The following is a 17,200-nucleotide window of genomic DNA, read 5'->3' on the forward strand; positions in this document are numbered from 1 at the left end:
GATCAGAAGTCTTCTTGGGAGAAGTACTTACTGCTTGTGGAATTTGCATACAACAATACGGTGCATACATCTACGGGAAAGGCCCCGTTTGAGATTGTTTATGGTAAGGTGGTTTTGCCACCCATCCTTTGCACAAAGGATGAGATATTTGCAGCAGCTGATGAGTATGGAAGAGACTTGGATATTGCTTTTGCTCAAGTACGGACAGCCATTGCAAGGTCACAAGACAAGCATAAAAAGGCTGCCGACAAGCATAGAAGGCAATTGGATATTAAAGAGAATGATAGGGTATTGCTGAAATTTGAGAAAGCAAGACTTGCAAAGAGGCCTGGCAAAGAGGGTGCATATCCTAAGCTTGCAACTAGATACTATGGGCCTTTTCGAGTGATCGAGAAGATCAATGAAGTGGCTTTCAGATTGGCATTACGTAGTCATTGGTACAAACACAATGCTTTTCATGTGAGTCTCCTTCGCAAGTATGTAGGGCCGGAGCCCAGTGAAATGGTCATTGAGGATCCACCAGAAGTGGATGAGCTTGAGGAGATCTTGCAGCCTGTGTATCACAAGCAATGCAAGCTTGCTGCAAGCAAAGTTGTCAGGCGTTACCTTGTGAAGTTTAAGAACTATCTTCCCGTTGTTGCTAAATGGGTAGATGAAGAGTTCTTCAGAGATTGCCTGCATGTGCTTTAGACATATTTGGATGCTTTTCAGTTGCGGACAACTGTTTAGAAGCCGGGGGTTGGTCACCCAATTGGTCCCGTGCTTTCTCATCATGTATGTACATTGGACTGGTGTCCATGGCAGTTGTATATGCCGGGGATTGATGCCACTCATGTGATACTGTGGACTTGGCTTTCTGTTGGAACTTGGGACTTGTGCCTCTGTGTACATGCCCGGAAATGCCTGGTGGATTGGTGTTCCATTGGGTCTCTGGTACTTTGTGTACTTGCGTGGAGCACGTCTATTTTGTTATAAGTCTCATGAATGGGGATTGTCCATACCAATGCTGCATTGCATAGTATCTTTATGTGCTTGATTGCAATTGAAATTGCATGCTGTTTTCATGCTTGCTTGACCAATGTGTAGTTTCGGGTAAGGGGACGCCCGCCCGCGAACCGTGCGTGTGAAACTGTGTGCTGACATGGTCATGTGGCATGTGACAGGTGGTAAGTATTGGTCATAAACCTAGCCTTAGGAGTTAGCACTAATTTATAAGTGAGTGTGTACACACTTCATTAAGTTTTGGGCGACCAAAACTCACTTATAAATTATGACCAGCCCGGTGTTCACACACACTGATGTCCCGAGGTGGACATAACCCAATGGCCACCGCAGTAGACCTTATCCCCTTTGTACAAAGGGAGTAACTAGCCATGTGTCCACTCTAGCTTGCTCCACAAAGCACCTGCCTGCCACCTACACTGGACAACTCACCACCTCACTCCTCCTCTCTCTAGAGATTGGCGCCTCCTTCATGAGGGCTGTTGGGCTGCATTTTCTGCACTTTTTCCTTCCCAACTCCATTTCCAAGCTTATTAAGGTGTTTCTCTAGCTTCCAAGAGTGTTTCCGGATGCTAATCACTCTCCTACACACTCCCAATGACTGAAATTCAGCAAAACACCTCTCTTTACTGCTGTAATTTCTGGTCTTTTTGTTGAAAACCCTAATTTCAGCCCTCCTTTCTCAAGTTGAACCATAGGGAAAGCTTTCCCAAGGTTCCCTTCATCCTCTTGAAGACTTCTGTCGTGAAGAAATGCGACAAATTGAAGATCTCATCACTCCAAGGACTTCCATCGTGAAGACTTCCGTTGTCATCGACTCTACTTGCAATTGGTAAGCTTTTATGCTTAAGTATGGAAGCAAGTAGCAGGAGGGAGGAACCGGATTACAAGATTGCATACCCTGTGTAGTGTTCTCTTTTCCTACGTGCTCTCTTGTAGATTGTTGCTACCATGTGGTTGTGGAACAATAGAGAGCAGATGGTAGGGAACATGGGCACTTGAGAGGGTAGTGTGAATTGCAAGTCTACATCAACAACCACTTGTTTGCAATACTGTATTCATATGCATTGGTATGGAAATCTGGCCAGAAATGCCCATGACACTATGTACTTGATTCTCCCAAGATCAATATACTTTATTTGAGGGAGGGGTTGGCCGTTCCGGCTCATTGTGTGTCTCTTGTCAATTCAACAAATTACTCCTTGTATTTGAGCAAGTGTCCATAAAATCTTAGTGTATTTAAGTGTATTGATTAGCATTGTGTTCAACCAAGTTACAAGTAACCTCGTGAGGAAAGGTGTCTCGGTGTCGCTTGCGATGAAGACAAGCCACACAAGTGGAGTGGGAGGGTTTCAGTGGTGGAAGACCCTTGACGACCTGCTGAGAAGACAACAGCTGTAGCTGCAAAGAAGTATAATTTAGGTGCCTATAGCAAGCATGCCACAAATCCGTATCCACATGAGCTACCAAGGCATGATAGTTGTGAAGAAGTTGCAGCAGATGAGACTGGGACACAGGCAAAGAGCCACCAAAGTCCTTCAATCGATAAAGACCACCTTCCTAGATACCCGTGTCAACAATATGCACGATGCTGGTGTCGATGATCTCAAGGATGGAATTGTCAAAGTAGACACCATACCCTTTCTCCGCAATCCGGAAAACTGAGAGGAGATTGTTGGAGAGCTTGGGAACATGACGCACATCCTGAATGGTAGTAGGCTGGCCGGGGGAAGAGTTAAGTCGAACATTACCAACCGAAGAGTCCTCCAAGTTGGAAGCATCACCAATGGACACTGTTGAAGAGTTGGGACGAATGTCATGGGTCCTATCAGGAGTCATGTGAGTGTCAGGAGTCATGTGAGTGGTACTCCCACTATCAACCCACCCAATCTGTAAGACGTGAGATGGAAGGAACAAGAGAGTCGGGTGGAAGCTCCTCAATGTCAATGAAGACAATCTCCTTGGTGGAAGAGGATTTTTGAGTTTGGTTGGTGGATGAAGAGGTTTGATTGGGTGGTTTCTTAGCAAAACCACCTTCTCTCCTTCTTCTTGCGACAATCAGACTGAATGTGACCTTTGAGACCATAGTGATGACAAGTAAGCTCCTTATGAGTTGAATTGTTGGCAGGTTTGTGGTCACCTTTGTTGCTCGTGGAAACCTTGGACTGCCATTTGCTTTTTCCCTTAGCTTGAAGAAGGGTCTTGGAAGTACCTTGGCTGGTCTTCTTTCTTAAGTTCCTATGTTGAAGCATGCCAACAATGGTATGTAGATCAGGAGTAGAAGGAAGAAGTGATATAGTATCACAAAAAGCTGAGAAAGTCTCAAGCAATTTGGCGAGGAGCCGATTGACAAAGTCCTCATCGATAGCTTTGGTCCCCAAAGAGACCAACTGCTTCTGAAACATGGTGATGAACTCTGTAATAGAATCCATAATGTTAGCAGTATCGGCAATCTTCAGGTTGGAGAGGTGATTCTCCAAGGCTACCTTCTGAGGAGAGTTCTCACGGTGAAAACTCTCTACAATGTGAGAATATGTGATCTCTACTTGCTTCCACTTCATATTCACATATTCTTACATCGTCAACCATGCCTAGGTGGTGTTGAGGGGCTGATTGATGAGTAGGCATGGTGTATGTATGTGATGTTTAGGAACATGGCGTCGATGAGTAGAGGGCTGATCCGGACTTGGCCGATACGATAGCATGTGGCTCTAAGGGTCTACTCTTGACCATCGGTGAAAGCATCATAACTTGGACTCTCTCCACTCTCTTTTAGTACTCCTCGCTCCCTAGAAAGGAGCCCCATACATCACACCGGGTGAACTAAAGAGTCAAATAGCTAGCAGTTGGTACTAGTTTTGTGGAACTCGGTCTGGAAGCCCTCTCTGTTGGCTCAAGAGCTATGGCGGGTGTGTGCGCAAGAGATCCATTTCTAGAGAGAGAGAGTACAAGAATAAGAGAGTAACTTGGGCACAAAGTACACTGCTTGATATCACTGCTTATCTCAAGGGAAGATTCCTAGTCTAAGAGACTATTCCCACACTTAACTCTGATTTCCCAACAAACCTCCCTTCAGAGTGAAGAAGTGGTGAGACCCTTATGTGAATCAGTTTTATTACCTACTCTGACAAAGGAGGGACTCTCAATGTGTCGGTGGAGGCTTCAATTGAGTGCCAATGCCTCAATTTCTCAGAAAGCCCAAATGTGAGGCAAGTACCGTTAATTAGCCAATTTTGGCTTCAATTTTGAAAACCCCCAAATTATGTATTTGCAAGGTCCTTAATTAGGGGTTAATGGTACAAATTTTCAAAAATCTCCCAATTTTTGCTCTGTAGAGCCGATTGAGCTGGGAGAAGCGGTGGCACCACCGGCAAAGGCGGGTGGAGATGAGCGCTGCAACGATTGAGGTGGCGGATCTAGGCAGAGATGCAAAATCAAAAAATTGTGTTAGCCAATCTCTAATTCGATGCCTCTCGAGTTGTTTTGTGCAATCTCCGAGTTGGAGTAGCCGGCGGAAGAGGCGGCGAAGATGGCGGTGTATCTCCTTCGTCTAGCCTACCTATCCCATGCGAAGCTTAGGTTAAGCTTAGCAAGCCTAGGTCTTAGGCGAGGGTGCAGCTATAGTAGGCTATGGTGGTGAGCTCCGTCAACGGAAAGTATTGGCTCAGGATGACTTGAAGGACTCCATCGAGAGGGACGGATTCTCAGCCGTTGGGGGTGCAAGGAGCGAGTGACCAACACACAGAGGTTAGTGACTAGGGTTGTGCGTAGAAGGACCAGGGCTACGCACAGAAGTGAGCTCACGACTAGGGCTATCTGTAGACTGTAGAAAGATGAAGATGCAGAATGTCTTGGGCTCCTGCTCTGATACCAATGTTGGCTCAAGAGGTATGGTGGGTGTGCGCAAGAGAGCCATGGCTAGAGAGAGAAGGAAGAGAGAGAGAGAGAGAGTACGTAGCTTGGGCACAAAGTACACTGCTTGATATTATTGCTTACCTCAAGGGAAGATTCCTCGGCTAAGAGACTGTTCCCACACTTAAACTCCGATTTCCCAACAAACCCCCCTTTTTGGAGTGAAGGAGTGGTGAGACCCTTAAGTGAAAAAGTTTCATTACCTACTCTGAAAAAGTATAGCAACTAATCTTTGTCACCCCTCCTTACTCTTGGCTAGGGTTTATGAAATCTCATAGTTTGGAATATGCAAAATAAAGGAAAAATACACATTTTGGGGGAGGACCCGGGCAGGGGACCCTTATTGACTCACACAGCTAAAACATAAAAATGTGGAAGTTGCAGGGACTTCCTATGCATGATGTTTGCCGATGTAGATCCTCTTCCGGCAGCGATGCCAACCAGTGGATGCTTGGCTCGTCATTTTAGGCCTGAGGGCTAGGGCAGAGCACTTGAGGGAGTGTCGGTCGAGGCCTTAATTTAGTGCCAATGCCTCAATTTCTCAGAAAGCCCAAATGTGAGAGTATGCAGGTACCCTTAATTAGCCGATTTTGGCGTCAATCTTGAAAACACCCAAATTACGTATATGCAGGGTCCTTAATTAGGGCTTAATGGTACAATTTTTCAAAAATCCCCCAATTTCTGCTCCCGACTACACATAAGCATATGGAGCTGGCCGACCTGTTCTATTGGGGTCGTGGAGGTTTCTTTGGCTGGCCGACTGGAGGGACCCGGTCGTGAGGCTGGCGGCACACTTCTCCACTGGTCGACTGCATTTATGGGGCCATATAAAATGGCCCCATTGCCCCCGCATCATTGTATCCAGTTTTCATTGCGGGATCTTGTGTATATAGAGAAGAGTTTCACGCCTATCTCTCTTCTTCTCTTGTGCTGTTTTTTTCTGCACTCTACTTGCTCTTGTGGTCTCAGATTTGGTTATCATCTTCACTGCGTATTTTGACATGGCATCAGAGCCCTAGGCTCTTGAAAGATCTTGGGAGTTTTTTGAGCAAGAGGGGGATTGTTGCGTTGCTGATTGGTGGACTGTTAGGGATTGTTTGGGAAGAGAAGTAGCAAGAGGAAGGCAGGCTAAGTTGCTGGACAGCCACTTGCAGGTTTAAAGTTTTTTTTTTCGCACCCACCCACCCTTTTCAGTTACATCCCAGCGATGGCAGATTCGTTAGAGCTAGGTGAGAAGCATGTGAAGATCCCAACTCTCCCCACGTTCCCAGTGGACCGTCAGTTGGACGGGAACAATTACGGCATCTGGAAGGTTATGATGGAGTCTGTGCTGGAGTCATATGACCTCGTTGATTTCATCGTTATCGGGGTTCCACGGCCGGAAGCAGAGGAAGGGGAGTTACTGTCAATGAAGGAGGACCGTGAGGCACAGGGACAGATATGGGATCGTGTCAACGCCAGGGTCCGGTCATTTATCTTCCTCAATTGCACACCACAAGTAATCAATCACGTAAAGCATATGACATTGGCCAGAGGCATATGGCAGCACTTGGCTTCTCTTTATAACAGGGTATCGCCCATGAAGAGGATTTCCTTGGAAGTGCAGATGCGGGTTATGAACCCTGCAAAGTCGTCGACGATGCGGGAGCACATTAACAAGCTGCAGGCCCTTCAGCAGGAAGTCCTCCAGGCTGGGAAGGAGATATTATCAGAAGATATGGCCATTACTTTGCTGTCCCACTTGCTTGCTCAGTTTTCCGCTTTCTACTCCTCTTTGATTACTAGTGGCAGGCTCAGCACCATTACCTGGGAGGAGCTTGTGCCCATGGTCTTGGACGAGGAGGAACGTTTCACGAATCCCCCTCCTCACAGCGGAGGTTCGGAGGCCTTAATTGGCCAACGGCCGAAAGGCCGGAATAACAACAAGGGCAAAGGGAAGGCTTCACCGGAGAAGTCTTCTGAGAAGAAGCCTGACAGAGAACGAGAGAAACTGATGCCGAGCGGTCCTGCAATGATTGTGGCGAGAAAGGCCACTACATGCCCATCTCTCTCCTTCTCTTGTGCTGTTTTTGTCTGCACTCTACTTGCTCTTGTGGTCTCAGATTTGGTTATCATCTCCGTTGTGTATTTTGACAGCAAGGAGCGAGCGACCAGTTCCCAACATGTCGAATGGGCTAGTGTGCAGCGAGCGGTGACCAGCGCACAGAGGTTAACGACCAGGGCTGTGCGTAGAAGGACCAGGGCTACACACAGAAGTGAGCTCACGACTAGGGCTGTCTGTAGACTGTAGAAAGATGAAGATGCAGAATGTCTTGGGTGATAGAATGTGCAGCGGAAGAAGGGAAAGTGGAAACACAGGAGGGAGGGAGAGAGAGAGAGAAAGATGGAGAGGAAACACAGGTGAGAACCTGCTCTCAATATCATCATCAAAAGGAATACATGTCCCGAGCAAGAGGGGAGAACCTCGTAAGTGAGGGACTGCAGCTAGACAAGCTAGGCAAGCAATGCAAGCAGTGAAAATATGAGGGAGGCATGCCGGCTATATATACCTCTACATGAAGGCAGCCGACTAGGGATAAATACCTCCACGACGGGGGAAAATCCCAAGATCATAAAATGGGGAATAAATATGGGTAAAATATGAGTGAGGGGTGACCAGCCCCTCTGACTAACATGGTCAGCCCTAGAGGCTAAAATAGGACACCAAAGAGGAAGCCAGCAAGTAGGGGATGATGTCTAACATTGGGCTCCTGCTTTGATACCAATGTTGGCTCAAGAGCTATGGCAGGTGTGTGCGCAAGAGAGCCATGGCTAGAGAGAGAGTACAAGATAAGACACAATAGCTTGGGCACAAAGTACACTGCTTCATTGCTTGATTGATATATTTGTGAGTACATTGGTGCCCCTTTTATGGGCTGAAAGTACAACCTCTTCTTTGGCCTTATTAAATGAGGTGTGACATCATTGCTTACCTCAAGGGAAGATTCCTAGGCTCTGAGATTGTTCCCACACTTAACTCCGATTTCCCAACACTCTCTACAAGTGGGCGAGGGGGGCATATCCTCTCGCCAACCGTGCCTAGGCGGCCAGTTCTAGAGTAAAAATTTGGCTTGGAAAAGTGATCCCTAGGTATACATATGACCTGACCAACTCAACGTCATCACCTTTGTACGTGAAAAAAGAAAGTAATATCAATGTCTACCAAAGGACAGTGTGTTTATGAGACCAAAAGTGTTCTGATGAATCCATGAAGATGGTATCATGGAAAAATAAGAAAACCTAGATAAAACCATCATGTGAGGGACCACAACGATCATGTGAGAGTTACAAGGTAGCCCTAAACAATGGCCGAGTTGTGGTGTGGTAGGAAATATATCTGAGGTACATGTCCTCTGTGTGAATAGGGAAGGAGTGGTCTTGGCATCTATGACTTCGTATATTTTGTGTCGAGCTCACTGAAACTGCAGTGCTGTCTCTAAAGTGGAACCTGGGAGGCAGAATGGGGCAGGTGGCTCTTGTACTGTCAATGTGCGCTGCCTGGTCGGTCAAGTGAGTTCTTTTGAATCCGTGTCCCCTCGTGGTCATGGGGGTCCTTGAGAAAGAAAGAAAGACATTAGTATTAACGTCTACAAAAGACCTCAAGGGTCAATAAGACCATAAGTGGTACTAAACGACTATCACTAGTGTATACAGATGTGATGTCTTCATGTGACGACCCGGTACGGGAGAAACTAGCCACGATCAACTAATAAGAGAGAGAAAGAAAGAAAGAAAGAAAGATTTTATTAACGTCTTCCAAAAGACCGAACTCGGCCTATGAGACAAATCGGAGTACGTGTATGAGAGAGAGAGAGAGAGAGAGAGAGAGAGAGAGAGAGTCTACTAAAGATCCAATGGGCCTATGAGACCAAAGTGATACAATATTGTCCATGGCATATCTCATCATAGAATGGAAAATAAAACAAAAACAAAACATAAACATAGCTATCTCATTGAGGTGATACAAAACTGTCCATGGAAACTCTGTGCACACGGGCTTGTGTGTGTGTGTGTGAGAGAGAGAGAGAGAGAGAGAGAGAGAGGCTGATGGTTGTTCTTGTAGGTAAAATGTCCGCTTTGTGATGAGGCCACAGAGCGCGAGCTTCTCATGTTGCATCAGAATGAAAAATGTCCGCAACGAATGCTGGCATGCAGTTTTTGTGACTTTCCTGTGGCAGCCATGGACTTGGATGCTCATGCTGTGGGTATTTTCAACTTTAGGATTGATTTAGACTTTAGCTATGTATAAACGTCCAAAAGTAATTTAAGGACGTTAACTTGATGGCAGGATCACTGTGGGAATCGAACAGAAATGTGCATACCATGTGGTAAATACGTAAGATTGCGTGAAAAAATTCTGCATGACTTGCAGCACCACGATGACAACCAGAATGAAAGCGGGCCCTCCTCGAGGTTGGTTTTCTTTTTCCAAGCCCATGGCCTTACTAATGATTTTTTGTCAAGCAAAAAATGAAGAAAATTACTAAAAACTATCTAATTTTTTGGTATTGAAGAGGTTTGTTTCCATGATGCTCTCATTATGGGGGTCTTCTAGATTCCTCTTACCTAGGCTAGACTCTTTTCTTTAATTCGTAATGACCCTCTCTGGTGTCGACCTTCTATTTTACTCTTTTTCTATGTGCACATGTAATCCCCTTTTGAAACTCACTGAGGATGGATTCATCCAGCAGCCAGGCTACTTGAGTGTTCACATGTCCCATGCCATGCGGATTGCGATTGGCCAGATACGGGTTTCATCCCACTGCCTCAGAGTGGAGACAGGTAGAGCTGAGCGCATCTTCAGAGCCGGGAAGCTCATACGGAGACCCAGAGAGGAGGGGATCTGCCGATTATGCCCACAGAGGTCGAGGAGGAGCATTACATATGCCACTGCCCAGTATACTATGAGATCCGCAGGAGGTTTCACTGTCTATTTCGTGAGGGATTTGGTCCACTCTCTAGGATCATTGACTTCCAGGACTAGCGTTGCCTAGGTCTCTTCCTGCTTGAGCTCCGCAGACACAGGGATGCCTTCTTGAGAGTTGCGGCCCTAGCCCATAGGCACCAGAAACGGGAAACGGAAGCAGAAACGGCACCCCCCTCGGAAACGAAAACGGCAATCGCGGGAAATGGAAACGGCTAGGAAACGGCACATATACTTGATAAATTAAACTATAGAACCCAAAGTAGCAGTGTACTATAGCTTTTATGGTGTGGTGATAAGTAGATGTTGAGGTTCAAGAAGCAAACTAGCTTTGCAAGGAGAGCAACGGGTAGGAAGCGAAGGCCATCAACACACTTTTTTTCTCAACGGGCATCGCGTTACGGGCGGGCCAGCCATTGTTTTTTTTGGGGGTTTTTTTAATGCCACGTGGGCAGCCGACCTAGGCGATTAATTTTTGGAGGAACCTTACGTGGGCAGCGACGATCCCACCCCCGTTTCTGGCCGTTTTCGTTAGGTTGACGTGGGGAAACGACGTTTCCGGGCACCGTTTCCCTCGTTTCGTGTGACTATGCCCCAGCCACCCCGCCCCCTCTCTCGCCAGCCAACCATCACCAGTTTCTTCCAAACCCAGGAGGTGGAGGACACGGATATAGTGGATCTTGTGGACCCTCCAAGAGCTGCTCTGGACCTACCTCGCCTGAGAGGAGTTACCTCGGATCGAGCCTCCGCACTCCAGTGTGCTTGACGCCCCCGGTCCCCTGGCCGTCGGCCACGATCACCTCATCAGCTCCAAATCCAGGACATGCTCCACCGCCATCGAGCTACCTTGCCACGTGACATAGCTGAGGGAGACCTCTTGGCCATACTCATTAGCCCCATGCTTGATATTTTGGAGAGTGCTATGCCATCTACTCGGAGCTGATGCTGCTCTGATGTTTCGATGTTCTTAGTATTCCATGATGAGTTTCCATGGACAGTTTTGTATCACCCCAGTGAGATAGCTATGTTTATGTTTTCTTTCTGTTTTATTTTTCATTCCATGATGAGATATGCCATGGACATTATTGTATCACTTTGGTCTCATAGGCCCATTGGGTCTTTAGTAGACGCTTAATCTCTCTCTCTCTCTCTCTCTCTCTCTCTCTCTCAGTTACACACGCAAGCCTGCGTGCACACACGTGTGGCATGCAAGTATACCTTCTACCCTTGTGTTCCCATAGAATGGAATAACAAAACCCTAGTCCTCTTTTTTGATTGATAGGAGGAAGATTTCATATTGGCTCGAAATAGAAATCATGCACATCTAAGCCTCATCTAAACAGCCGCGCGCACGCGTAGCTGTTTACTAATCAGGCTTCTAGTCAAGATATCCTGGGTTTAAGTCAGATTCCCTGCTCTTAAGTGCCATCATATGGAATGCTTGTCTATGATGTTAAAAGACCTCCCTTTTGTGTGTGTGTGTGTGAGAGAAAAGAACAAAAATAAAAAAGTTACATTAAATTTCTTCAAAGACCCAATGGGTCTATGAGACCAAAGGTGGTACAAGATTTCCGTGTGGTATTATTGGGCCATGGAAAAGACTAACAAAACTTATACAAAAAGATAGAATAGCTGTATGTCAATCTCATCATGATCATCAGTTAAAGAGAGAGAGAGAGAGAGAGCGAGAGAGAGAGAGAGAGAGAGAGAGATACTCGCACATCATCCGAGCAGGCGCAGGGCACATGTGGGGGCATTATGCACAGCTCATATGGAAGGCGGGCAACCATTCGGGGAGCTTGGGCCAAGCGAGCAGCTAGTCAGGTAGCCTTGGCCCTGATTGAGCAGGCTTGCAACAGCAGGGCAGCCTTGTAGTTGGCCAGGCTGCAAGTCAGCCCATGATGAATGGCTGGTCACCTACATTAAACATTGGCCCTAAGGTAATTTACCAAGGGTCAATTATTAAATATGGAGCGTTTATAAACAAGGTCATGGGCTGGCTGACAACATGGAGTAGCCGACCTACCCCGCTCCTGTCATGTGCATCCCGCACTTGGATGCCACGTGGACATATTTGTACAGCAGGTGTAAGACCTAGAGTGGTAATTGGCGCCTTGTTGAGCCCTAGTCTGGGACGAGTCAACCAGGGATCCACTCTGAGCGTCCATGGAAAGGTGTACAAGTCCCGTACATGGTCAGGTGTACAAGTCCCGTACATGGTTAGGTGTGCATGTCCCGCACATGGAGCAGTGCCGATCTATATTGGGTGCTGCCTAGGACACCAAATCTAGGGTCAAGGTCCTGGTTGCATGCAGTTGGGCATCTAGGTAGAGGGGCATCTTTTTTGTAAAAGTGGCTTGTTCTAGCTTAGAGTAGGGTTTGTTGTTTTAACTTTAGAGTAGGCCTTGTTTAGTCTTTTCTTTCTTGCTCTAGCTTAATATAGACTTAGTTTGGTTCTTTCCTATGTTATGTAATTGTTTGTTGTTATACCTCAGAGCAGACTTTGAGTGCTAGTCTCTATCATGGTTGAGTATTCCCATCACCTCCGGAGAGTGATAGAAACTTAGTTCGTTGGTTTTATAAAGCATGTTCTTTTGGACTAACCTTATACAAATCTGCACCTACTCTTGGGCATTGATGACGTGACTAGGGATGTCATAGCTTATTGTCGACGCTATGAGAGAATAAAAAGTAGCTTTTAATAAAATATAAATTAAATAGAAAACATATATGTATATGTGTGTGTACATGTGTGTGTGTGTGTGTGTGTGTTTTTATTTACATTTATATATACATACATACATACATATGTATGTATGTATGTATATGTATATATATATATATATATATATATATATATATATGTTTTTGTGTGTGTGTGAATATATTTAGGTCTACTTGTGTGTGTGTGTGCGCTTACGTTTTTCTGTTGCGCTGCACTTCGTCTCTTTAGTAAACTCTTGCACGCCTAGCACAAATATACAACACACTTATTCTCTCGTTCGCACCTTTGTTTTTCCCCTTTTATATTAACAAAAGAAATAAGGCAAGCCTTATGTTCATTGTATAGTTTGAGAAGTTTATTCGTCAAATGATTTTTGTTTTTGTTCCACCACCTGCTGGCAGAAACCACACCTCTTGGAGTCAGCCTGTTACTTCGGAGCCACCCCAGGGTCCCCGCAACCGGGGCGGTGCCACATCAAAGCATAAGTTATTGGTCACATTTGCTATCACGGGAATTGCGATCATCATAGGAACCTTTGTGCTCCAAAGACGGGGACCAAACCAACGCCAGCAGTGAACTAAAACCATATATCCTCTACTCCTTAAAAAGTTTCTGTTTGTACTCAAGAATGCAGAGCTGCAGGTGGGTTTCTCATGTTAGAATTTTGCAGTCAATATATCTGGTAAGGTATCATACGATACTTTAGGCAAGACTGTTGTAAACTGCGATCTTGTGCTCCTGTTCTAGGACACTTGGATCTTGAGTTTGTCACAAGTTGAGGTTGGTATCTGTTGATTTGTACAAATGGCTCTTTGTATCATTCACCTTTCATAACACAGAAACCCTTTTTGACCTCATGTTTTGTCAGTAAAGATTGTGAATGATGGCTGGTCCCAAGGTGGGTTGGTTTATGTGGAGGGCATATGCACAATTGCATTCCATACATGCCATGCAAGTCTAATGAGTAGCAGCTGGCTTCACAGTGAAGTGGCATACATCCTTAGATGTTCGTGTGGGGTATAGAATGTTCCTTCGTCAATTTCATTTGCAACCTGTGATGAGACAGGGAGCTTCTCATTGTGGCATCAAAGGAGGCTCTTCTGCAGTCACCACGTGAATGTGGCCTTACATTATCTCATGCAAGTCAATTTGGACCCATGTCCTGCATGTTTTACATAGAGATACCTAAAGGAACACAGGGTTGCAGACCATTACTTTTGATGCCCGTGACTTGAGCAATGTGGGAACTGTGTTAGGTACCATGTGCACAATGGCCAAAGGTCATGTAAGCTCACTATGTTTTAAACCTGTGGTCCAGATTGAGTGTGTGTGCAAGGCCCCCAAACATTCTCTCTCTCTCTCTCTCTCTCACACACACACACACACACACACACACACACACACACACACACACGTGCGCACAAAGTTAAAGTCCCAGATTAGTAGTTAATGGCGAATATTCAAGGAAACAAAAAGTTTACCTTTTAGAATGAGGGGCAAAGGCATCCCATAAGAGGATTGAGCAAAGGATATGTTTGATGATGTTATTTGATAAGAGAGATTTGCCAACTTATCTATAGTTATACCATGCTCTCATCTTTTACCTCGCCTTGCAATAGGGTATGAATGAGTTCTAGGCACTTTTGATTGTGCTAGACCTCCCCTTCACCCCCCCCCCCCCCCCATCCTTCTGGAGTTGGCGGACTAGATGGAGTTGAATAGTTAAGAACTTCATGCATATCCATCTGTCTTTTTCATTATACAACATAATTAGAGAAGGTTTGTGTCTGTAAAGTACAAACAGGAAGCTTTGAACATGCATCATTAAGTTGAGATGGAGAGCTAGATAGGAGTTATTTTGAAATTTTATAAATTCTTCTTTCCTTTATCATATTGGAAAATGTATATTTGATTGCTCGAACACTTCTCGTGTCACCAAATTCTCCATCAAAATATTACTGATATCATAAAGGCATCTTGAAAATGTCAATTCTCATAGTGGTTAATGGTAATTATATGAGCAAATGGATGGGAGTTGGTAATATTTGGCAACAGTAGATGAAATCACTTGTACTTCCATACAATTACCTCTTCTTATATATAAAAAAACCATGCAAAAGTGTGGTGGAGAGTTATTAGTTCTTATAAAACCTTAGAATGCAAATATCCCTTATAATAATAGTCAATGGTTGATAGTAATGATTGATGTTTAGTGGTCATGGTTAAGTTGATGATGGTAGACTATCAATAGTCAATGGTTATGGATGGATGGTTGATGGTCTCCTTGGCAATTGCTTATCAAACTCAAACAAAACTTCTCAGTTAAGAAACAAATCCATGCAAAAAAGTGGTGGAGAGTTGGTATGCTCTCTCCTATCCTATTGGGTAATAGTCGATTGTGATGATCACTTTTACTACTAGGATGGTGTCCAACCCATCAAGATTAATATAAGCATGCTTCACAATTTCCAACAAAGGGGGGCTAAATTGAGAATCCTAACATGTAAGGAAAATCCACCAAAGTGGATAACTTACTCCATGTGAGCCCAATAAATTTCCAAAATTAGACATTTTAACACAAACTAGGGTGAGAATACTAAAAGAAAGAAAGACATTATTCTCAAGCATTATGGAATTCTTGAAAAAATAGAGAAGTTCCCACGTACTACTTGTGAGGACAGAAAGCTAAATAAGAAACAAGGCTAGTTGGCTTCCATAATACGAGACAATGAGACTTTGCACTACTCTAATATTCTACCCAATAGGTGTTGAGAGTATCTACAAATGGAGGGAGGGAGGCTTATTTTATAGATAAAAGGTCCCTCCCTCCCCTCTCTTCTTTGTTAGGATCACCCTAGTCATAGATTTCTATCATGCCCTTTGTGATTTTCCTTACATATTATGCCAAAAATCTCGGATAATTCCATCTTCTCTTCAACACAAAGATCCTTTCTATGCTCTCATGCATTTTCACAAAGCTAGGAACTTGGTAATTTTTGTCACCTCCATCTATTGTGCTCAATAATTCTTAGCCCAAACATGGCTACTAGTGTCCTCCAAGCACACACCCTTAGACGGCCTCTATCTGTCCTCCAACGTTCATCTATGCCCATCTTCTAGCTTGCCTATGGTTTCAAGTTTTTGGTATGTCCATTTTGAACCTATGTCTTATGGTATGTCCATTTTGAACCTGTCTTAGTGCGTGGCTTGACCCATCAGGGTTAGGACTAGGATTAGGGGATGTCACATGCATCATCTTCTTTCATTGGATGCACGTGATGCTAGGCTATGAATCAGGGGCAGGACATGGGTTAGGGGATGTCACATGCATTATCCTCATTCATTGGATACATGTGCCATGCTAGGCTAGCAATCACGGGTAAGACTAGGGTTAGGGCTTGACAAAAAATCAACCTCTATTGTGAGCCCTTATGTTTAAAGGGATAAAAGAGGCTCAATGTAAATGCAATTAATGCAAAAAACACAATTAAAAACTAATACAAAACAACAAAAATTAGCTATGGTTTTTTAATATAAAAAGGACATCTCTTCTCTCATAGTGCATATTTGCAAGTCTTTCAGAGCAGTCACACAAAGGAGAGAATATTGACCCCAACTTACAATTTAATGACGTTAAGATGTTGGATCGTATGTGGGGTCATGTGAGTCATAGGAAATCATTGATTGCCAAGGCCATCAAGCGTGGTGGTATCAAGCCGCCAGGAGAATCAGAAAAGGATTGGAAGAAGGCCAAAAAAGATTGCTCTCACTCATACACTCATTTTTCTTTTTACCCATTCTTTTGGAAGTTCTCCTTTTAAGATAGGAGCTTTTTGGACTTGAACCTCATAGAAAAGTCATTAGACTAAAAATTGTCATATTTTTCATGAGTTCACACTACGAAGTTTCTCTTATTGTGAGTAAAAATAGCAGGGATTTGTAAAAGTCGGTCAATTTTTTTGAGAAAAATGTAAAGTGAGGCTTTCTTGTAAGCTAGTCAAAATTTTGGATAAAAGTTTTGGGTCTCACAAAATGACCCTTTCAATTTTATGACCGTTGATATAAAAGTGTCGCAAATTGCTTATAGCAAGAATGATACCAAGAGATGTGTACAAAAGCTACCCCAACTTTTGTATATGAAAAATTAAAAAATTAATTCTCAAGGACACGATCAAATCTAAGCACTCTACCTTTTTCATGCTTAAAGACACCATATGAATCTAAGCACTACCTTTTGCATGCTTAAGCAAGCCATGTGCAACAGAGAAGGATGGCCATTGTAGAAGGCCATGTCGCTAGTTTTTTCAAATCTAAACAACCCACTAAGGTATCCTTAAGTATATTCCTATGAAAAGATCTACTAAATTGGGGGATTTCAAGCTCATGCACTACAACATGTCGGAGGCATTGCAACGTTGTTTAGTAGTGTTCCAACATCGTTAAGGCCTTCAGGATGTCGGGGAATTTTGTCGCTACTCAGCAGCGAAATTTCACTGCCCACAGTAGCGAAATTACCGTATAAGTAGAATTTCACTGCTATACTATAATTTTGCTTTTTGTTGATGAGAGCAGTGAGCATAGTAACAAAATTTCACTGC

At 44.3% G+C, this 17,200-nt stretch overlaps 1 protein-coding gene across 1 annotated transcript in view; it reads left to right on the forward strand.

The window, feature by feature from the left end:
* Positions 1-13,457, forward strand: part of LOC147635449 (TRAF-type zinc finger-like protein) — a 31,171-nt gene extending 17,714 nt beyond the window's left edge. Inside the window, exons 3-5 of the mRNA XM_086802724.1 lie at positions 9,017-9,154; positions 9,242-9,366; positions 13,004-13,457. Of these exons, the coding sequence (XP_086658850.1) occupies positions 9,017-9,154; positions 9,242-9,366; positions 13,004-13,178 (438 nt within the window). The 3' untranslated portion in view covers positions 13,179-13,457. The remainder of the gene's footprint in view (positions 1-9,016; positions 9,155-9,241; positions 9,367-13,003) is intronic.
* The last annotated feature ends 3,743 nt before the right edge of the window (positions 13,458-17,200 follow it).

Source organism: Cibotium barometz, chromosome 9 (genome assembly GCF_041138505.1).
Source record: "Cibotium barometz isolate CiBa-2024 chromosome 9, ASM4113850v1, whole genome shotgun sequence".
NCBI classification, from domain to species: domain Eukaryota; kingdom Viridiplantae; phylum Streptophyta; class Polypodiopsida; order Cyatheales; family Cibotiaceae; genus Cibotium; species Cibotium barometz.